Genomic DNA, 24,588 nt, shown 5'->3' with positions numbered 1-24,588 from the left:
TTAAATTTTTTTCACAATAACGATTATATAGTAATTGATTAAAAAATAAGCTTAAGAAGGTACATTAAAATGAAAACTTTGTTGATAGTAAAGAGCTTGTTGTGTTCTGTCATGACTTGATTAGCTGGATAATTTGAAATTTATCCTCGTTCTAACATTATCATAGAAATTATCTTTATAGAACATTAAAATGTTAGAACACCTATATAAAATCTTAACAGTTTGTAAGTTTTGTTAAATTTATATTCTAACACCCAATAAGTCTTTGGAAAGAAATAATGAAATATAGAATGATATAAATAGATTAAATATCTTAAAGATAAGCCTGCTAGCTAATTCTCATTAGTTATAGAATCAAGCATTATTCTTATCCTCCTTAAAAGAATGTCAAGTTATTTATGACTTTTGGAGACTTAGGAAATCACTCTGAGCTCTTATGGCAGGAAATAATTTGGGTCTGTGTCCTCTGTACCCAGCACAGTGTTTGAAATATGTAAGATACTCAATAAAATAGTTTGCAGGCTTGAATTGTGATCATGAGAGGTAGTCCTTCTTAGTTAATCCTAAATAGGCATTGACTTCTTTGATAAGACACCAAAAATTACTTCTTCTTGTTAGTTGATGATGACTCCTTATGGGCTTAAAAACAACATGTCTGAACCTTGCCCTATCTTGTACCAGCCTCACTATCTCTGACATGCTAGAGTCTATCGTTACTATCATTGTGTCTGTCTTGTTGAAGGGATTCCTGTCTGTCTTTCTCTGCCTTTCTCAGCATGTTGTCTTTTTCCGAGGACTAGCCCCTCCTGATAACATGTCCAAAGCAAGTGAAATGAACTTTCACCATCCTTGCTTCTAAGGATCATATTACTTAAAGAACTATTATAATTTGTCTATAGTTACATGTTATGAAATTCTACAGTTTTATGTGTTTCTTTAAAAATATTTTGGTGTGATTTTCTGTAGAACTTTATCCTACCTGAAATGATAGTTTGTATGTTTGTTTTTTGTGATTTTTTTTAAGGGTCCATTGTTTGCTTTTATTTCATCCAGCAGAAGGTTCTATTTGTGGAAGTGAACAGACACTAGGGATTAAAGCTGGGAGGAGGCAGGAAAAAGGGAAAAAGAAAAAGCCATGTCTGCTACCATGCACAGATCTTCCCCAGAAATACCGCGGAGGGGGAATGGCTGATTGGGGAACTCATCAGCTTTTTCAGTTCTCCCCTTCCTAAGCTTCAGTCGGGCATTGGTAGCACCCACCACTTCAAGCAGGGCTCCCAAGTCCCTGGGCACTGGGGCTAAAGGGGGACTGGGGGCTGCAAGGACTGCCTGTTAGTTTGTTACTGGTTGATTTCTACGTGAGGATTTTGTCTTGCCCATCACTGTAATCTTATCACCTATGGGAAGACCTCCACCAAGATGGGTTGACAAGGTGACTGCAGCAATGGGCTTAAGTTTATCAGGAATGATCTGGATGGCAAAGGTTCAAATCCACTGTTCACAGTGTGACAAGTCATAGTCTGGACTTACAGCACCTGACAGCAGGTGATAAAAGCAATAGTCACGGAAAGAAAGTGCATCTGCATCAGAATCACTCCTATAGAATAACATCTGGCTGAATAAATAAAAATTCATGTAACACATAATATTTTTTTTCCTACCTTCTGAAAACAAAATGGATGTAGGATTTGGAAAGACAGTCTCATAAACCAGATAAGTATGACTCCACTTTTTAATTAAACAGTCCCACAGTTCAATTAAACCCCTTCCTATGTGACTTGTTGTCCCTGAAAACTGGCTACAGGGTCAGCTATGGGTCAGTTCTGACTCGATGGCACACAACAAGAAAAAGAAAAGTACTGCATGTAGAACTCAGCCCGACTCCTCTTTACCTGAGGGTTTGCAGCCATAATGGTGTAGTTCCCGTCATCATCTAAGGTGGAAGCTGTGATGTGAAGAGAGCAGGTCCCATCAAGGTCTCTTTGAATGGTATAGTGATCACTCTTTGGAGAAATCTGCTTTCCATCTTTAAACCAATAGATCTATGAAAGGAAACAGTAAAAGATTAAAAGTGTGATGAACTTCACAGATCAATGGAATACAACAGAGCCTCCAGAAATAAACCCACAGCTCTATGGTCAACTGACACTTAACGAGGGTGCACAGGTCCATTTGATGGGAAAGAGTCACTTCAATAAATAGTGCTTGAAAAATTAGATTTTGGCCTGCCTTCGCATGGTAAAAAACAAATTAGAAAAGGATTATATGTGCATATAAAATTCTTATAAGAAAAAGCAGGGCCAATTTTGTCAGGCCTAGCTTTCAATAATAAATTATCTAATAAAGAAAACCATTATACGCTGTAAACTTTCACTTAAATCACAATAAAATGTTTTGTTTGTTTTTTAAAAATTGAATTATCTACTATATAATAAGTAAAGCAGAGTCAACAAAAGACTTGATAAATAAATGAAAGCTCTTAAAAAATAAATTAAGAGCTTTTGTTAATGGAAACAATTTACTAAAAACAGAAAAGAAGCCACCATCTACTTGGGCAAAAGCTTTAAAAACAGATATCTGACAAGAATCTAAAACCCAAAATATTAAGGAAACTTTGACAATAAAAAGACAAGTAACATAATCACAAAGTGGGCAAAGGGCTAAAATAAACATTTCCCCAAGGATGACATTCAAATGGCCGCTAAGTACACAAAATGATGCTCTGTTTCACTGGTGATCGGTGAGATGCATCACAACCACATCCAGATGCCACTTAGCTCCCACTAGGATGACGGAGGAGCTCTGGTGGCCTACTGGCAAGGAGCTGTGCTGCCACCACAAAGGCACATCGTTCGAATCCACTAACTGCTCTGGAGCAGAAAGATGAACAATCTCCTCCCATGGATTTACTGCCTCTGAAGATCCACCGGAGGCTCAGCTTTGTGTTGGTTTGGACTCCACGGTAAAAAACAACTATAACAAGAACAGGATGAATAAAATAAACATAATCCAGATAATAGTAAATGTTAGTGAGTGTGGGGAAATGAGAGTCTTATTGAGGGTGAGTGATTAACTGCCTCTGAAAATGCACTGGAGGGTCAATTATGAGTTGGTTCCCACTCTTTGGCACACAACAACAACAACATATATTGATGGTAGAAATGCAAAATGGTATACCTCTGTGGAAATCAGTGTGGCAATTCCTAAAAAACTCAGAATATGACTCAGTAATACAACTCCCAGGCACATAATCCAAAGATCTGAAAACAGACATTCATAAAGAAACCAACCCTCTGATGGTACCAGCGGTCAGGAAATGGAAAGATAAATTGCATTGGGAAAATCTGACTTCAAGGACCTCTCCAGAGATTTGAAGAACAGCAATGTCTATCTAGAGACTAAGGTGTGCCTGATCCAGGCCATGGAGTTCACAGTTACTTGCTATGCAATTAATGCCTCTGAGTCGTGGCGTTGGAAAAGAGTATAGAACTGGTAAAAGAACAAAGAGATCTGTTTTGGAAAAGGTGAAACCAAATTGCTCCTTGGAGACCAGGATTTTGAAGCTCTGTCTCCTATACTTTGGGCACATGGCCAGGAAGGACCAGTCATTGGAGAAGGACATTATGCCTGGAGACAGCAAATGAGACAAAGACCCTGGAAGAGATGGATTGACACAATAACTAAGGTAATGGGGATAGGTGTGTTGGAGACAGTGAGATTAGATTGGCTTAGGATAGGGCGGGGTTCAGAGCTATTGTGCAGATGGTTGTTGTTAGTCACAGGTGATTTGAAGGCACATAACAACAACAACAACAACCTTGACATGATGTTACTCTAAGAACTATCTATGTAGGGTCAAATGAATAACAAAATTGAAAATCCAAGCAAAAACTTTTGGGTTCAATAAATTTAGATTATAAGGGAGAGGCAATTTAGAAAAGGAGGTTAAGAATGTACAACTCAAAGAGTATATATAATCAATGCCACTAAATTGTACACGTATAAACTGGAGTGGCATCCACTTCCTAAATAACATGCCTCTGGAAACTCTATGAACTTTGATAAATGTTGATATTTGTAGAGGGGCTTCAGGCCTTTTGTTTATAGGGATGCTGTGAGTCGTGCTAGACTTGAAGGCAATCACAATAATAACAACAACACCACCACAAACTGCTGTTTAGTGTATGTTTTGCTGAGTACATTCTCAACAATAACAACAAAATAAGTGAAACCCAAAACAACTGTGTAAAGACCTACTCTACTAGCTGACTAAATGACACTGTAGTTTACAGAGCTAATCTAAAATTTCAGATTAAAATGTTAATGCCTAAATATTATGAATGTTGAGTTTTAAAAAATGGATATATAATTGAATTCAATTGTATTTTAGCTCTAAAAAATTAAATTATATGTTATTATTTTTAAGATCTGCACAGTTGAATGCCTTTGCATAATCCATACAACACAAATAACATCTTTCTAGTATTCTCTGTTTCAATTGACATCCATTTGATTTTAGTAATGATATTTCTCCTTCCATGGCCTGTTCTGAGTCAGTCTGAATTTCTGTCCATGTGCTGCTCCAGCAGATTTTTAATATTCTTCAGCAAGATTTTACTTGTGTGTGATTTTAGTGATATTGTTTTATAATTTCCACGTCTGTTACATTACCTTTTGGGGGGAAGGTGGGGACAGGGAGGAATGGACACAAATGTGGAATCTCTTTCAGGCAATTGGCCAGGTAGCTGTCTTCCAAATTGGTGACCATGTTTAGGGTTACATCTGATTGCTGAAACAATTCAGTTGGTATTTCATCAATTCCTGGGGTTCTGTTTTTGTGCCAATGCCTTCGGTATACTTCAGTACCTTTTTCATTTAGTATCGGTAATCCAAACAGACAAAGGGAAATGGCATGGTTTAAAATCAGGAAAGGTGTGCATTAAGGTTGTATTCTTTAACCATACCTAGTCATTATGGATATTGAGCAAAAAAATTCAAGAAGCTAGACTATAGAAAAAAAAACGTGGCATCAGGATTGTAGAGAGACTCATCAACAACCAGCATTATGCAGATGACACAATTTTGCTTATGGAAAGTGAAGATGACATGAAGCACTTACTGAAGAAGAGTAAAGACTGCAGCCTTTAAAGGGATTACATCTCAGCATTCAGAAAATAAAAATACTCACAACTGACCAATAAACAATCTCTTGGTAAATGCAGAATAGCCTGAAGTTGTCCAAGATTTCATTTTACTTGGATCCAGAAACAATACAAAACATGGAAGCAGCAGTGAAGAAATCAAGACATGTTGTATTGAGCAAATCTACTGCTAAGAATCCCTTTCAGATGACAATTCTACCAAAAGCAATATGCCTATTCAATGCAATCCTAATAGATATCAAATTCATTCTTCAAAGAGATAGAAAAGTCAATAGGCAAGTGTTTGGTTTTTTTTTTAAGAACCCCCAAATAAGCAAAGCACTTCTGAAAACTAAAATGAAGTGGAAGACATAGCACTTTCTGATCTCAAAATTTACTATGAAGTTGTAATAACCAAAACAGCATGGTACTGGCACAATGACAGACACACAGGCCAATGGGACAGAATCAAGAATCCAGAAATTAATGCATCGACCTGTAGTCAACTGGTATTTAACAAGGAAACAAAATCTATCAAGTGAGCAAATAGCAACCTATTCAACAAATGATGCTAACAAAACTGGACTTCTACCTGCAGAAAGTTGAAGCAGGATCCACATCTCATACCATACACATAAATCAACTCAAAGTGGATCAGAGATCTAGAGGTAAAGCTCCAAACCATAAAGATGATAAGCAACAAAATGAGACCAAACTTAGAATGCTCAGTCTATGGTATACATATGCTGACAAATACAGCCAGAAATGCATAACCAGAAGAGGAGAACATTTTTGAATGAATTGTCTAACAATTAAATCCTTGTGCGCATCAAAAACATTTCCCAATAGTGTGAAAAGAAACCTTCTTACTGGGAAAAGACATTTGGCAATGACCTCTCAAACAAGGGTCTCATATATATAAGTTTTATAAAATACTACAAGGGTTCTGCAAGAAAAAGACTGATAACTCAATTACAAAATGGGTAAAGATATGGTAAAACTTTTCAAGAGGAGGACATTCAGATGGCCAATAGACACATGAAGAAATGCTCAAATCACTGGCAATAAGAGAGATGCAAATAAAAACCACAATGAGAAACCATCTCACCCCAGCAGCAGTGGCAAAGTTTAACAAGGCCGTAAGCTATAAATGCTGGAGAGGATGGGGAGAAATTTGAACTCTCATACACTATTGGTGAGATTGTAAAATGGTACACCTACTCTGTTATGTTATGCTCTGTTGTTATGCTTCAAAAAGTTGGACAACAACTAAGGATGAGAGAAGAATAGATGCCTTCGAGTTGTGGTGCTGGAGAAGAGTCTTGAATATACCATGGACTGCCAAGAAAACAAATAGGTCTGTCTTGGGGAGGGTGAAGCCAAGTCTTCTTGGAGGCTAGAATTCTGAAGCTCCGCCTCACTTATTTTGGGCATGTGGCCGGGAGAGATTGGTCCTTGGAGAAGAACATCATTCTCAGAAGGGTGCATGGACAGCACAGGAGAGGAAGACTTCAGATGAGATGGATTGATACAGTGACTGGGACGATGGGGGTTGATGTGTCAGAAATAGTGAGACTGCCTCAGGACAGGGAAGGGTTCAGAGCTGCTGTACATGGAGTCACTGTGCAATGCAGGTGACTCAACCTGCAATAACATTCTATGACATATTTGGAAGAAGGAGTGGCATCTACTTCCTAAACAGTATGCCTCCGGAAACTCTATGAACTTTGATAAATGTTGACAGTTGGAGAGGAACTTCAGGCCTTTCGTTCATAGGGTTGCTATGAGTTGTGTTTGACTCGAAGGCAATCAACAACAACAACAACAACTCTGGAAGGCAGTTTGACATTTTCTCTATGATACTGAACATAGAAATTCTATATCAATCACCCAGCTACTCCACTCTTAGGAATACACTCTGAGAAAAACAGAACAGAGACACAATCACACTGATGTGCACAGCAGTATTATTCACAATAGCAGGAACAGGGAAACAGTCCAAATGTCCATCAATAAGCAACTGGATTGAGAAATTGTGGTATATTTACATGATGGACTATTATGAAGCACAAAGCAGCAATGTTATAGAAAAATACTTCATAACATGAGGGAGGCTAGAGAACATTATGCTGAGTGAACTAACTCAGGCTTATAAGGACAAATACTGCATAAGACTATTATTGTAAAACCAGAAGTAAGTGTGTATAAAAGTCCAAAGAGGAAAGGGGAGGGAGCAACAGAGCTGAGAATGAGTATGGGATTTGTCTTTCAATATGGTGTTTTTAGCATTATTTGAATGTGGATAACTGACTATGTGGATAGGTGGGTCTATGTGAATGAGGCATGTTGGTCTATCTACAAGAGGATTGGCTATCTACCATTCCATAAGGGAATTGGACAGTGTCAACAATCTACAACGGAATTTGCTAGTCTCACTAGTATATTGAACAGCTCTTGCTGCAGAGATGGATTTTTTCCCCATGAGAAGAGGAAAGAGACCTCCTCCAATAAAAAAGTAGCAGCAAAATGTAGAACATGCTTGGAGATAGCAGCAGCAGCCATGGTAGAGCTGGAGATACGACGTGAAATGAGGTAAGACCTTGAGTCGGGGGAAGGGTGAGCCATATTGGCAGAACTGAGAACTTTGTTGGACAATTGGCAGGGAGAGCCAATACTGACAGGACTGAGAACTTGAGAACACTTAGAGCTGAGAAGGTCGATGTTGAGGTGCCTGTAGGCACATTTTTTGAACTGTCTTGATTACATTCAGTTATTAATCGGGATTATAACCTTTTGACTTCCCCAATATGGTTCTGTTTGGTCTACGAACAATCACATTGGATTTTGGACCCAGCAAATCAGCAAGATTGGTGTTGAGATGAGTAGAAAGAGATATACAAGCATGGGGAACATGTCTGACTTCATGGGAATTGATTTTATGTTATTGATGCTGTGGGTGGGGACAGTTCCCCCCATGATAAATGCCATACCCATGTAGACCTTGCTTTTTTTTTTTGGCAGTGAGGATGAAGGAAATCATGGCATCACATGATTTTGTGGGGTGAAGGGAGTGGGTGAAGGAATTAGGAAAGATCCAGTGGGGACCTGAAAGGTCACGGTAATAGTAGGCACATATCTGTGGTGATTAATTTTATAAGACACATCATTTGAAACACAATGCGGATGGGGGGAATCTCTTTCAAGTACAAAAGGGCAAGGATGTCAGTTTGAAAAATATGCTGATTTTGGTAGTTTCAATGTCTTTAAATGCATCTGGATGTTGAAGAATCTATAAGGAGATTGAAGAATACATCGGAACTGTGGTGTTGGTGAGAAGTACTAAATAAACTACACACTACCAAGAACAAACTACTTTGTCATGGAAAAAGTATAACCAGTGTGCTCCTTGGGCAAAAGGATGGTGAAACTTCATCTCAGTGAGTTTAATTAGCATTCTCAAGGACAGAGAGTTTTTGAGTGAAAAATTCAGACATAAATTTATATTCTATACCATACAGAGAAGCATTACTTGCCACTGATTATAAAACTTCAAATGTTTAATATAATAACCCAATGTTTCCTATATTTAAAAGTGAGGCCCATCTGTAGAAAGGATGGCTGAAAAAACTCTAAATACTATTGTAATTAATACTATAGAAAAAAATGTCCATTAATGATTGCTTGAAAAACAATATGCTTTGTAAACTTTTAAAAACTATTAAAAAAAAAGAAAAATAATAAAGAGCTTTGGTGCTGTAGTCTGTAGGAAGTTGTGCTGCTAATCCAATGGTAACGCCTCTCTGGTTGTTCATTAGTGGCTTCAAGGGAGAAAGACAGGGAATCTCCTCCTATGTTACCTAAAGCCTCAGATTCCCAGTAGAGGGACAGCTATGAGTCTGTTCTAGCTCAATGGTAATAAGTGAATGAGGGTCTGTTAAGAAGCTTTGGTGGTATAATAGTTAAAGTGTCTGGCTGTTAACCAGAGTTGGCAGTTAGGACTAACTAGCCATTATGTTTCTGGAAAGATTACCACCTAGAAAACCTTATGGGGCAGTTCTACTCTGTCCTATAGGATCACAAGGAATAGGAGTTAGACTTGAAGGCACGGGGGAGGTGGTGCAGGTGGAAGGGTCTATTTAATCATTTGCTATTTGGGAATAATGACGATGACTTTGCGTGAGCAGTTAATGGTGTAAGTGCGTGAAAAGTTGTTTGTCAAATATTCAATTAGTTAGCATTCAATTATCTGTTTATCCCTTATTCTGTTACTCAAGCCCAAATTATTTTTTTCTGCGTGGCTTCTGAAGATCGCCCTCAACTCAACCAAAATGGAAAAACAAACAAACAAAATACAAAAAACCACCAATAAAACAAAAAAACCAAATTTGTTGCCTCTGTGTGTAGTAGAAATGTCCCATTTGGTACCCAAAATAATAAATATTGATGGTAGCCAACTGCTACTTTTTTTTCTCATGCAGCAGAAGCAGCTGGATTCAAACATCCAATCTTCTGCTTAGCAGATGACTGTTTAGCCGCTGTGCTACCAGGACTCTTTGTCTTGGAATTTAACAACAACTACTAGAAGAAGCAAACCAATTGCAGTTCAGCTGAATTTCAATGCACAGTGACTCTACAGGACAGAGGAGAACTGCCACAAAGGGTTTCCAAGGTTATAAAACAGAAGACGACTGTTACGTCTTCTTTCCATTTGAATCACTGTCCTTTTGGTTAACAGCAGAGTGCTAAATTACTGCACAGGGCTTGGTCAGATATTAAGAAAGGTAACCTGTATCTCCTCTTTCCACTATGCATACTATGTTTTGGAAGCTCAACTCTGCCTCAAAATATAGAACTTGTGAAAAGGTCATATTTTCAGTTTACCTTTGGCTTTGGATTGCCAGCCACTCTGCATGTAAAAGTTACAGGCATCCCCTCAAAGATCTTGTAATGCTTCAGCTTCACCTCAAAGATTGGCGCCATCCCATTTTCCACAGGTACATCTCCATACTGAATTTCATCTCCTGATTCATCCACAGGAGACCTTTCCAGCCTGTACTCTATTTCACTGATGAGCCTCTGTTCACAGCTGGAGACTTTGTATTCCTGAATCAAACACAGAAATGTCATGTTAGCAATCTCAATCCCTAGTGATACAACATATCTCATGAGTTGTCTTATCCTCTTTTTCAATAAGACATCTAATAGATTTAAAAAATGTCTGGGTCCATTTCAATTCCATATTTAACAGCAGCAATGTGGAAGTAAGTTTGTATGATATTTTACATTGTCTTCAAGTTCTATAGCACAAACAATGAGCTTCTAAATATGAACTAATTACTATTTTCTCTTTTGGGGAAGAGTATGAGGGTAAAGCACAAAAAAAGGCAAAAGTTATATGTTCTTGTTCATGAAGTAAACACAGTGGAAAACTGTAACCTCTTTCCAGAGGTAACACACTTTCAGAGGATAGTGGCACATATCCTCAGAAAGCCAAAGCTGTAATATTGCATAGTATTGAATCAAAGGAGTAAAGGAAAAACTATGGTACCACATTCTTTAATAAATTTTAATTCAGCTTCTAGACTCCTCTTCCTCAGTCCAAGTGTTACTAGAAATAATTCTACCTACCTTGAAAGAAAAATAGAACTGTCAACGTTTTGGCTATAAAGGAATACAGGAGTAGAGCAAGTAACTCAATACCCTATGGGAATTCAAGTAGATACTACAGTTCGCTTACAAGTGCAATATATTAAAAAATAATCTCCATTTACATCCATAAATAAAGCCTCATCTCACTAGCACCCTGCCTCTCCTCCGGATTTCTTCTTAAAAGAGAGAAGTCTGCCCCTTTTGAGATGTGCCTTCTAATAAATGTATCTTTACTTTTATCTTTAAAAAAAAAATCTCCATTTAATAAATACAAGATTTTTAAATGAAGTTTCTCTTCAGTTACGCAACTTAAAAAAACAGTTTGTTTTCTTGAGGTAAGACATAAAACAGAGTAAATAAAACTCAAAAAATTATATCACAAGTTGTTTTGTTCCATCCTTATCAAACTCAGCAGTTTAGGAATTAGTAATTTTATCTTCCCTAGACAGGTACAACACATGAAAATCTTTTCATGATTTCAAGTCTAGCATATCCACTGATGACAGAATTAGATTAAATTTGCAAAGAAATTACAACAGAAATTATATCACAGCACTTTAGTGAATCTGATATTAAATTAAAACATACACTGGTCATATAAAGCCTTCAAATCCTAACATCTATAGAAACTGTTATAATTAACACAGAGCAGAAAAGACAGATAGGAATGCTAAGAAAAAAATAACAAGGAAGGACAGACAAAATAGACCCAGGGAAAGACTAGAAGGAGAAGACAGGTGAAAAACTTAACCTTTTGACCATCCAGAGAACTCCCTACAGAGGCATGAGAAGACCCAATTTCCTGTAATGTAGAAAAAAGAAAGAAAAAAAAAAGAAGTGAAGGTGAATAATAGATAAAGAAAGACCAGAGTTCTAAAGGTAAGAGTTCTAGTTTTCTCTAGGTAAAATTTTGTAGTAGAAATATTATATACACAGAAAAACTTCTGGGTGGCAAAGCTTAACCCATTTCTTAATAGACATGTGGAAAAGGTTTCAATTGGTACTTTAAATTTTCTAAAGAATCTTTTAAAATTCTAGGTGATATAACTACAAATTAAAAATGCAAACTCGTTGCTGTCAATTTGGAACTGACTCACAGCTCATGTTCTAGTGGGTTTTCAGCAGGCTGTGAACCACGTAGGAAGAGACTGTCCGGAGACGCTGTAAGTGGAGTCAAAGTGCCAGAGAGGCACAGCCTACGGGTTAGTGCAGCTCCCTCGGAACCACACAACCAGAGCTTTCTTGACTCCCCAGAAAAGTTATATAGTCAGTTTGCAAACTCCAAAAAGAGGTAAAGATTATAAAATAGCTTGCAGCAAATCCACGAAGAGAGGGAAAAAACCCAAAAAACCAAACACCAACCCCTAGGCAATTTTTTTAGAGAGAGGGAAAAAACCCAAAAAACCAAACACCAACCCCTAGGCAATTTTTTTATTTCTACTGCTCAGTCATTTATCATTACATATGAGAAAGAAGATAAGGCCAGTCTTTTCTGTCCATAAATATTATACTTTGGATGTTAAGACTATAAGAGGAAATATCCACTAGTATTTCAAGTAATTTCAGTGAAAATATTTTTAAGTATTAGAATCAACTTATCAATGAGAATGTAAGCATAATAGTTTTCACTCAAACAGTTCCATGAATCACTGAAACACACTGTCTGGTACATGGCATCTCCAATAAATGTTAGCCCTGAGGTTGACTGATGGTATTAATGCTGTTTTTCTATGACTTTCCCTCTATTTTTCACAAATTTATCTCTAGAAATGCATATAGGTAAAAGGGCCAGATTAGCAGTTACTTCTTAAAAGAATCCCAAGGCAGCACTGTACCTGATGAGCTGGTTCTTCTTCTGGCTCCTGAATGTTAAAGACAGTTGCACTATCAGCACCTAGTAATCGGCGAGCCATTCTTTCTTCATATGTTAATTTCTAAACAAAAGCAGTCACAAAGGAATACAGAGTTAGAAACAGCAATCATATATTGCCTCCTGAATACCAGAAAAAAATTTTCTCTATTCTGTCTTTATATCTCTGCATAAGAGAAGTCTGTATCTTTCACTTATTTCAGTTGCCTTTCATTTCTCCTTATGACCCTAATGACTGAAGCCAGTGTTGGTAGGTAGGGCAATTAATTAAACCATAAACTTAAGATGCATAATAAGCAAATGGCCGGTCATCTGACGATGTGTTGTACTGTGGTGGCTTGTGTGTTTCTGTACTGTTAGAAGCTATGCCACTGGAATTTTAAACCATAGTCTGCTGTCAGAGACCTCTCCCAAAGTACTGAAGAACAACGGTGTTAGTCTGGAGACTGAGGTGTGCCTGATTCAGGCCACAGTCTTTGCAATTACTTGCTATACAACAGAAAGCTGGACAGTGAAGAATTGATGCCTTTGAGTTGTGGTGTTGGAGAAGAGTATTGAATATACCATAGACTACTAGGAGAACAAACAAATTCATCCTGGAGGGGGTGAAGTCAGGCTGCACCTTGGAGGCAAGGATTCTGAAGCTTCATCTGACATACATTGGACAGGCAGGATTAGCCCTTGAAGAGGGACATCATGCTTGGGAAGGGTGGAGGGACAGCACAGGAGAGGAGGACCCTCAAGGATAACTTTTAATAGACAGGTGAACTAAAATAGTTCTTATGCTTTGGAAGCTAATATTTTTAGAGGCCATACCTACTAAGTTTATATGCTGAATAAGTAATTTGAGAAGCTGGACTTTATGAAGTAGAATGTGGCATTAGAACTGGAGGAAAACTCATTATTAACCTGCATTATGCAGCTAACATTCTTGTGTGCCTAAAGTGGGAAGGACTTGAAACACTTGCTGAAGAAGATAAAAAATATTACAGTCTTCAATATGGATTACATATCAATGCCAGGAAGACAAAAATCCTCACCCACTTGGCCAATAGATGATAGATGGAAAAAAAGATTTAAGTTGTCAACAATTTCATCTACCTTGGAAACACAATCAACACCCTTGGTACCCGCAGTCAAAAACTGAGATGTGTTGTACTGGGAAAATCTTCTGTCAAGGATTTCTCTAAAGTACTAAAGAGCAATAATTCCAATTTAAAGACTAACATGCACCTGATACAAGCCATGGCCTTTTCAATTATTTGTTGTCCTTTTGATAGTTGGGCAATGAATAAGGATGAGAGGAAAATGAATGACTTTGAGCTGTGATGTTGGAGAATACTTACTATCTCATGGACTGCCAAAAGAACAAATAATTATGTCTTAGAGAAAAAAAAATGGAGCTAAAGATTGCATGATAGAATTTTGCAAGACCTAGGAACTTATTTCCAATATCTTTTTCCAATAACCTAAATGGAAGCTCACACGTGGACCTTGCATGATGGAATATATAGAAACGAAATTGACTACATCTGTGGAAAGAAACAATAGAGAAGCTCAGTATTATCAGACCAAAGCAAGCTATGAGAATATGTCAGAACAAAGAAAGCTATAAGAATATCTTAGATTGCTCATATGCAAGCTCAAGTTGAAACTGAAGAAAAACTTAAGTAAGTCCACAATAGTATGACTCTGCGTTTATCACATCTATTTAAAATTTGGAGACCATTTCAAGACCAGATTTAATGCGCTGAATCATAATAAATGAAAATGAGATAAATTGTGGGATGATATCAGCAAAAGTAAAAAGTCATTAAACAGGAAAGAAAGAGAAGACAAAAATGAATGTCAGAAGAGACTTAAATTGCTGCTGAACATTAGAGTAACAAAAGCAAAAGAAAAAAGGATGAAACAAAAGTTCTCAAAGAATCGTTTGAGAAGACAAAAATGAAGTCTTATACTGAGATATGTAAAATTGTACAGCCAGAAAAAAACAAAAGGGAAGAACACTCTTGGAATTTCTCAACTGAAAGAAGCAAATGAACAATTCAAGGCTTGAGCTGCAATGCTATTATTGTTCACTGTCATGTTGGTGGAATCCTATCATAGCTATGAAAAGCAGATCATACTTTGCTTGAGAAAAGTGAAGCAGACTCATGCACCTACTGTTGGAGATCAAAGATCCTAAGTCTGCACTGAAACAGATGAGGGAGAGAGCTGTTTAAAAGGGATGTATGATTAGGTATTATTGCCATGACAAGAGTCCAGAATGAAGACTGCATAGTGGAGTGGACTTGGGGGGAGGGATTGTATAACAATGAAAGAATTTTTCTTTAACTTTTCGAAGAGACGAGCAGAGCAAATTGGGGGTTGGGAGTGGACAGGGAGAAAAGTGCAACAATGAATGAATGGAAATTAAAAAAAGAAAGAAATCCAAAGTCTCTGTAGAACTTTCATTAAAAATAATTTAAAAAGAAAGTAAAAAAAAAAGTCTTCACAAGAAAATCCTTGTAACTTGACCAATAAGCAATAGCGTGTGAAATTTTTTAAAAAAATGATTAAATTCATCAAATATTTAATTCTAATTGGATCCATAGTTAATTCCAATATAGCCAAAGTCAAGAAATCAAATGGCATATGACATCGGACAAATCTGCTGCAAAAGACCTCTCTGAAGTGTTGGAAAGCAAAGATGTCGCTATAAAGGTTAAAGTGCACCTGACCCACGTCACAGGTTTTTTGCAATCACCTCACAGTTGGACAATGAACAAGGAACACTAGTCAGAATTGTTGCCTTTGAAATATAATACTGGTGGAGAATATTGGTTATATTATAGGCTGGGAAAGAAGAAATAAATCCGTCTTGGAAGAATTACAATCTGAATGGCCTTTAGAAGTGAACTTGATGGCAAATACTTTGCATCTGTTATAAGGAGTGATCAGTCTTTGGAGAAGGACATTAAGCTTGGCAAAGTTGAAGGGTCAGCAAATAAGAGGAAGACTCTATATGAGATGAACTGGCATAATAGCTGTAGTCAGGACCTAAGTATGGCAGACTGGGAGGCTGACGTAGCACTGGGTTACCGCTTTGCTCTGCTGTACATACAGTCATTATAGACAGCACCTGGCAACAACAGTGAGCAAAAACAATTCAGGCAGAAACTACATGGAAAATAAGGTATCATATATTTATCCTTGGTGATAAACAGAAGAGAGAAGATCTCAAATAGCGGAATATTCTTTATAGGAAATAGACATCCCTGGAACTCCAAGATGGCTCCACAGACTCTGAGATGGAACGTTTTAGACCACCAGCTGGAAGTAGTCTGCTTTGAGGTGCTCACTTTCTAAGATCATTTCTTAGGCTGCTGTGTGATATAGGTAAATATAATAATCCCCCAAAAAGTATTGCACATGGTAAAATTGTTATCATTATGTGCCATCGAGTCGTTTGCGACTCATAGTGATCCTACATACAACAGCCCTAAACCCTGCTCTATGCTGTGCCAATCGCATTGCCCCTGACACACCCATCCCGATTACCCCAGTCACTCGATCAATCCACCTCATAGAGGGTCTTCCCCTCCTGTGCTGTCCCTCCACCCTCCCAAGCATGATGTCCCTCTCCAAGGACCTGTCTCTCCTTACAACATGTCCACAGATGTCAGACAAAGCCCCAGAATCCTTGCCTCCAAGGAGCAGCCTGGTTTAACCCTCTCTAGGATGAATCTGTTTGTTTTCTTGGCAGTCCATGGTACATTCAATACTGTTCTCCAGCACCACAGCTCAAAGGCGTCAATTCTCCTTCTATCCTCCCTTGTCATTGTCCAACTCTCCGATGCATAACAAGTGACTGCAAAGACCATGGCCTGTATGAGGCGCACCTTAGTCTCCAGAGAGACACCGTTGCTCTTGAGTACTTTAGAGAGGTCCCTAACAGCAGACTTTCCCATTGCAATACGTTTTTTGATTTCCTGGCTGCTGGTGCCAAGAGTGTTGACCGTGGAGCCGAGCAAACTGAAGCTGTGAACAATCTCAATCTCTTTGCCATCCATCCTGATGCTACCGATTTGTCCAGTGGTGAGAACCTTTGTCTTCTTGACATTGAGCCTCAGTCCATACTGAAGGCTGCAGTCCTTGACCCTCTGCAGTAAGTGCACGAGGTCCTCCTCCGTTTCAGTGAGCAGGGTTGTGTTATCTGCATAATGCAGATTGTTGATTGATCTTCCACCAACACCCTTCCCAATTACCAACAGAATTACAAAAGACACTTGTCAAAACTAACATTCACAATTCATAATTCTGCTCAGATCAGACTGCTTGCCTATTAAGCAAAGAAAGTGGCTGTGATTTTACATTTAACAAACAGAACTGTGAAACAGGCCAAAACAACAACACTAGTCTAATCTTCTTAACTGCGGCTGCGAGAAAGGGTTTAAGTGCAGCAGTAATTCTGGGGACAGTGGGCAATCGGGCAATTTTGTTCTGTTGTAGACAGGGTCCCTGTGAGTCAAGACAGAATCAAAGGCACCTAACAGCAACATTCTTATCTGAGGGAAATGTTAACTGTTCTGTTTCTTTATTTTGAGGGTTCTTCCTCCTCTTGTTCTCTTGACTGCAGAAATTGCTTACAAGTATATAGAAAAAGGAGGAATGTTCAGAGATCCTCTAACCTACCAGAGTTTCATCCAAAATAAGAAGAATCTAGCAGCAGGGAGCAGCTGTGAAGTAGAAGCTATTAAAAACAATTTAGCAGTTATTCTAGATAAATTTCTGAATATAGATGCAAAATCTATTGGAAATTTCTAGTCAGGAAAATATGTTGGGCAAACTTACAATTTCCAGTAATTATTGGTTCTAGTCCCACTTCGAACTGGGAAATATAACAAGTAATTGCTAAATGAGGGAAAAAGTCCCCAAGTGAATTTTTTTCCCCTTAATAAATATAGGGAGTGGACAAAGAGAAGCAGGGGAAGATGTCTGAATGGTGCACACAGTGTCTCAGTATAGCATGCTGTTACTTCATTTTCTTACATCTATTATTAAAGTAATGTTTTCAAAGAGAATCTTAAATTACTACTTTCTTTTTAGTACTTCCTATTCTTTTCACAAATAACTATATCAACATCACACAGATTGGCGTTAAGTCTACTCTATTGCTTATGAGCAGAAATAGTAATTCACCCTCTATTCCTTTTCCAGCACTAGAACACACGTGCGATCATAAGAAGCCAAATTTCCTTCACAGCTTTGTTTGTGAGTCATTACAACATGTGGATATGCAAGCCCTTGCTCATAAAAGCCAAGAGGGAACAGGATACTATGTAGCAAAAAGTTACAATTAAGAAAGAACCTCATTTTCTAAAGAGGGACATCTTATTTTTCTTGTCCTTTTATCAAATGTAGTAAGTCTATGGTATTTATTGTGAATGTCATTTAGCAGTGGGTTCACTACTTGACAGATAAAATCTGCTGCCAGAGACTTCTCCAAAGTGCTAAAGAGCAATGACATTGGTGTAGAGACTAAGGTGTGCCTGATTCAGGCCATGGTCTTCGCAATTACTTGCTATTCATCAGAGCGCTAGACAATAACTAAGAATGACAGAAGAAGAATTGATGCCTTTGAGTTGTGGTGCTGGAGAAGTATATTGGACATACAATAGGCTGCCAAGAGAAGAAACAGGTCTAATCTGGAGAGAGTGAAACCAAGCTGTTCCTTGAAAGCAAGGATTTTGAAGCTCCATCTCATATTATTTTGGATATGTGGCCAGAAGGGACCAGTCCTTAGAGAAAGGCAACATACTCAGAAGGGTGGAGGGACAGGAGAGGAGAGGAAGGCCCTGGATGAGATGGACTGATACAGTAACTGGGGTAATGTGGGTAGGTGTGTCGGAGACAATGAGACTGGCTCCGGATAGGACAGGCTTCAGAGCTATTGTACAATGGGTTGCTATGAGTTGCAGTCAACTCAGTCGCACATAGCAACACACAGAACTGACAAAAACATGGTATGAGTGAGTACCAGCTGATGGAAGTCTTCATTTAACCAAGAGAATCTTAGTTCATAGAAATATTTAAACCACCATCAGAAAAATAAAAAAAGGAAAATAAATAAAAACTTGGAGAGATGCCTCTACGTAGTTTGAAAAAGTTCACACAAATATTTGTTCTAATCTCTCAAAGGCTCAAGTTGACAGATCCAGGAAAAGCTTCCAGACTATGAACATTTACACATGCAATCAATTATTTCAAGAAGAAAGTACTTCTCTATTGTGAAAAATCTCCTCTATTCACTAGAATGAGTAACATGGAATCTCACGAGAATTTTAATCTTCTGAAACTCAGATTGTTGACTTGGACACACTAAAAATTTAAGAGAGCATTCAGTACTGTTCCTCTGTTTTCTGCTTTCCCAGTCAAACACACTCAATTCTTACATATTTTTGTATTAAACCTGGACAATTAAAATACCTAGAAAACATGACCAACAAAGGATTTTGTACTCAGAGGTTACATATTTCAACAGATTTTTTTTTAAATCAAGAACCTTGTTCCGGCTCCACTTGAGAGCCAGGTAACATTTTGGGATCATTCTATAATAGCGTCATAAAAGGCTCCTTTTCTTTTCTTAGGGAACTTGCTTACTAGACTTGCTACACCCACCTTTTAAAAATAGCCTAATGTGGTAAGAAAAATGCCAAAACCAAAAACTATGAGGAAATATTTAATTCCAATGGATAAAAGATATTTTACTAGATCCATTTATAAGTCTACAGTCACAAAAAATATGTATCTATCTATAGCAAATCTTTTTCTTCTTCTTTTTTTAAGTTTGGTAGTTCTGTCCTAACAAAATAAGATTGAGACACTACATTACCCTCAGAATACTTCTCCAAACACTGTACTGATCTAGAAGAACAGAACTGGACATCAGCAGTGGTTTCCCTAGAGAAGGTATTTTCCCGTAAAAACAGTGTATGTCATAGAATTCAATTTTCCTTTCAGTACTTTAATTTCGCTTGATTGCATCTGGGTAGATGCAAATCGTTTTAGAACACACCTCATGCCTTCCTCCTCAGCTCCATCTATGGGAATGGAAGCCCTAGGTTTCTCTTTTAAAAAAGAAAATGAAATATAATCCTTGCCATTACTTAATGATTACATTCTATTCCCAACTGATTTCATTTAAAATTAGTCCTTTCTCTCCATCTATCTGTACTTTAAGAATGACTCTGTTTAAAAGGGATACATGATTAGGTATTATTGAAATGACAGGAGTCCAGAATGAAGGCTGCATAGTGGAGTGGACTTGGGGGGAGGGATTGTAGAACAGTGAAAGAATTTTTCTTTTACTTTTCAAAGAGCAGAGCAAATTGGGGGATGGGGGAGGGAGCAAAGTGCAGCAATGAATGAAGGGAAACCCAAAGTCTCTGTAAATTTTCACTGAAATTAATAATAACAATAATAAATATTTTCAGAGGAAAAAAAATTACTCATGAGTAGTAAAATGGAACAGAGAAGGCAGAGTAGTCATTTTACTTTCTCCCAGATTCTAGCCATGATGCTAAGAAGAGTGCTGATATCAGGGTTAATAAAATAAATTTATGGACAACTATCAAGAAGGTAAATTCTGAAAAAGTGAGTTAAGAACCCTTTGATATGGGCAGAGAATATTCCAAGCTCAGGTTCCAAGTTTCTTCGTACCGGCTGGCCGTTGTTCAGGAGGTCCTCCTTGAAGCGAAGCTTTCGTTCCAGGTCTTGAATGACAGCATCCTTTGTGCCCTGGATCTCCTCATCAGAAGCTATTCTAGCAGTTCGACTAGCTTTCTTTGGAAAACCCCTGCAGGACAAAAACAAAAGGTGGTTCAGTCAGTTGTCAGGCATATAAATCTGAGTACAACGTTCAATTCTATCAAAGAAGGAGTGCAAGATGTCACCATGTCACTCCATTCTTTGTATACTACTGAAATGAATTATGAGACGAGTCATGAACGCTGGTTTCAGAAGCTCAGGAAACACTAACTGGCAGACTTTTCAGAGTAAATCTAAGGGTCAGGATAACTGTGGAAGGTGCCTGTAATGCATAGTGTTTATGCTCTTGGCTGCTAGCTGAAAAGTTGATGGTTCAAACCCAACATTTGCTCTACTGGAGAAAGATGTGGCAGTCTGCTTCCCTAAAGATTTATAGTCTTGAAAACCCTATAGGGTAGCTCTACTTTGTCTTATAGTGTCACCAGGAGTTGGAATTGACTTGATGGTAATGAATTAGTTAGTTATAGTTCAGTATGTGAATAAGTTCCTCCTGGAGACAAAACAGATCAGCTGGACAAAGAGTTGGTTTGAAAAGTAAGTGATGCTACTGTCTGATAACTTTGTGGATTTCTACTATATTGGAAGTTTCTATGCATTTTAAAAAAAAGGAAATAATAAAATAGTGACTGTCATCACAGTTGTCTTAATCTTGTTCTATGTGATGTGGAGAAGGCAATCAGAATCTTGATCATAAGAAGCAAAGTGTTGCTGTTGTTAGGTGTCATTGATTCCACTCCAAGCAACAGACACCTCATGAACAACAGCTCAAACCTTGCCCTCTCCTGTGTCATCATTACCGTCTCCACCATGCTCAAGACCATTGTTGCAGGCACTGTGTCAACCCATCTCATTGAGGAGCAAAGTGAAGGGTACTAACTCTAAGTGCAACGGGATTTTAAAATGAGGTAACAACTATGCTGACTGGAAAGACTGGAGAAGATTCCATGAAAGGGACAGTATCTAAGAGAATGATGATGAGGATGTAGACAAATGGAGATGTGGGGAGGAAGGAATGCAGAGTCAGCATGAAGAACAGCACAGAGTAAGATCCTCTTCACAGATGCAAACCTGTGTGGCTAGGCTTGTTACCTAACTCCCACGTGCCTCTGCTTTCTCTCCTGTAAAATATGAGATTGGTAGCATAGGCCATACAGAGTGGTGGAACTACAGGAGCTATTGAATACTGAACACATAAAACAGTACGTGACATAGTAGGAGTGAATCTCAAGAAGCGAAAAAAAAAAAAATCCATCATGAAAGCGAACCACAGCAATGAAACTGGCTGAGGGAAATAACATGGAGGAGAGAAAAGCATGAAATGTGTGCCAAGAATTCCTGAGCAGAGTGTCCAGGAATGTATAACTAAAAAAACTCCTTACTTTTCTATACTTAACTCTATTTCAGGTGCTGGGAATAGAATGTTGAACAAAACTAGCCACTGCATTGACAGAGATTATGTTCTCCAGTGGGAGTGACACAGAGGAGACAGGAAGAAAAAGAAAAAGAATGGAAGGCAGCCATATTTGGAGGTGGTGTGACTAGGACATGACAGGTGTATGAGTAGACAGCTGTATTAGACAGTGTGGTCAATCAAAGCTCTAAGGAGTAAACATTACAGCTGAGGTCTAACTAATGGAAGCATTGGCTATCGGAAGAACCACACGGACAGTGAGCAGTACAAAGGGCCTTCCCCAGAAGGAGCCTCACAGTGTCAAGAGATGGACACAGCGACCCTCAAAGAAGGAAATTTAGAATGCAGTATTTCACACACTTATTTTAATATGGCAATTTGTCTTTCTTCAGAGAGCATTTCATGGGATGAATGTGATCCACAGCAATCTTTAGGAGTCAAAATAGAGTATTTTGAGAGAGGGGATAGCATAAAAGAAAGGCAGCTATAAAATTTTGAGGCAAAGTTTTGGCAACTGAGCTTGCTTCCTATAAAACAAATTCTTTGTTGTGATTTAATGTATGATAGCTGTAGGTCTGTTCTCCCAAACAGCACTACTTTTAATAAACAGAGCAGCAGATAGTAAGGAAATGAAACAGAAAATCTGTGACAAAGAGGTAATTTTCTCTCATGACAGCTTGTACAATTGGGAAAAAAAAACCCAAAAAACTTGTTCAAAGTAAACTGTTACTAAAACCAGAACTCATCACAAAAAGTCATACTCAGAAGCAAACTGTAACTGGTAAACAATTCCTAACAGGCCTCCCACAGTCAATACTTCAGTATATACACACTCGGCCCAGCTGTGCAGAAGACATTACTGACCTGTTTACTCTTGTGTCAACACTAACTCACTTGCCATTTTAAAATAATATTCATGTGGTTGAGGGTAGAGACGTCTCAAATATATACACAAGCATCTGGAAGTTAAATCTTCCAGATTCAACCACAATCAAATCCCAGGAGGGTTGTATTTTTTGTTGTTGTTGTTTTGCTACTGAATAATCTTGAAAGCATTCTTCCTTTTACTTTGCTAGGTCAATCCTGTCATGATATTTTAGAAACTCAGAACTCCAGGGAACAACGCTGATTTAAGAGGTTATGTCTAGCAACCACAGAGATTTATTTATTTTTTTAAAAAACCAGAAAAGATCTACATAAAGTCCTCTTTTCCTCCCATTCTCCTCTTTGGTGAAATGTGATAAAAATCAAATTCCACATTTCAGTGTGAGCAAACTCATCAACACACAGGCATTTATGTATAAATTACATTCAAGAATATATCAATTAATATATAAAAAAGTCTCACTCATTCAAACTCAGTTTGCCAAGGATGACAGGAGAAGAACTGACGTCTTTGAGCCATGGTGCTAGAGAAGAGTACTGAATATACCATGAAATGCTGAGAAAATGACCAGGTGCATCCTAGAGAGGGTGGGACCAGGCTGCTCCCTGAAGGCAAGGATTCGGAGGCTTTGTCTGACATACTTTGGACATTTTGTAAGGAGGAATCAGTCCTTGGAGAGGGATGTCATGCTTGAGAGGGTAGAGGGACAACACAAGAGAGGAAGACCCTCGAGATGGATTGATCCAGTGGCTGGGGTAATGGGAGTAGGTGTGTCAGAGACAGTAAGATTGGCACAGGATAGAGTAGAGTTTAGGGCTGTTGTACATAGGGTCACTATGAATCACAGGTGACTCGACGGCACATAACAACAACAACAACAAGGTTTTATCGTACAACTATTGGGAGCTTTAAACTCAAATTGAAAGGAAATCTGATAATTTGTGCTTTTAACTTTTGAGTTCTTTAAAGGACAAACTCATACATTTACATTCTTATATCTACTTTAGGGAGTAGATTGCCCAATAAGCATGGGCTTACTTGTGCTTCTTTACTGATCTACGGTGGCCAATTTCACATGGATTTCACATGGAATAACCAGATGTCTGAACAACTTCAGAGCTGTGGTGAAACTCATGTGAAATTGTTGACAACAGATGAGTACATCAGTCTGTGCTTACTTTCTGGGTACTCCTTCCCTGCTCCCAAACCCTGAAAAAAAGCCGAGTCTGACTTCCACTGGGTTTCTGAAACTCTAAGTCTTGATGGAAAGACAATGCTCATTTTACTCTTTTGAAGCCAATGGTGGGTTTGAACAGAGGGACCTTTATGGCTAACAGGCCAATATGTTCTGCTACCCACCAGGCCTCCTTCTACTCCTGGCAAGGACAGGAAATTTGAAAAGAGGTTTTTGAGTAATTTTCTGGGAAATGCTTCTCAGAATTAGATATAAGCTTTTGTTTGTGCAATCTTCAAAGAGATGAAATCCTAATAAACCCAAACCAAAATCTTGGAAATTACCCAACCCTTTCAGGTTCTGCTTCCTAATGGAGAAGAGCAAGGCCCCATCCATCTATTTCCTGCAAGATAGGCGAAAGACAGAACCATGAAAGTGTCCACAAAGTCCAATATAGCTTTCACTTTCTGGATTCTTTTTAATTGGCTAGGAAAAGATACATACTTGTTCCCATTCTTAAAAAAGACGATCCAACAGAATGTAGAAAATATAAATATCATAAGTAAAACACTACTGAAGATTATACAAAAGCAGCTAGAACAACACATAAACAGACTTGCAAGAAGACCAAGGTGGTTTCAGAAG

General features: G+C 38.1%; 1 protein-coding gene across 1 annotated transcript in view; it reads right to left on the bottom strand.

The window, feature by feature from the left end:
• Window positions 1-24,588, bottom strand: part of PALLD (palladin, cytoskeletal associated protein) — a 672,347-nt gene that overhangs the window by 34,480 nt on the left and 613,279 nt on the right. The window contains exons 11-14 of the mRNA XM_006896661.1: window positions 20,365-20,500; window positions 12,626-12,724; window positions 10,023-10,244; window positions 1,893-2,042 (exon numbers count right to left, since the gene is read on the bottom strand). Coding sequence (XP_006896723.1) covers window positions 1,893-2,042; window positions 10,023-10,244; window positions 12,626-12,724; window positions 20,365-20,500 — 607 coding nt within the window. The remainder of the gene's footprint in view (window positions 1-1,892; window positions 2,043-10,022; window positions 10,245-12,625; window positions 12,725-20,364; window positions 20,501-24,588) is intronic.

Source organism: Elephantulus edwardii, unplaced genomic scaffold (genome assembly GCF_000299155.1).
Source record: "Elephantulus edwardii isolate Elephantulus edwardi_28Jun2011 unplaced genomic scaffold, EleEdw1.0 scaffold00188, whole genome shotgun sequence".
Classification (NCBI taxonomy): domain Eukaryota; kingdom Metazoa; phylum Chordata; class Mammalia; order Macroscelidea; family Macroscelididae; genus Elephantulus; species Elephantulus edwardii.
Note: the sequence above shows the minus strand (reverse complement) of the source record. Positions and strands in the feature narration are given on the sequence as shown.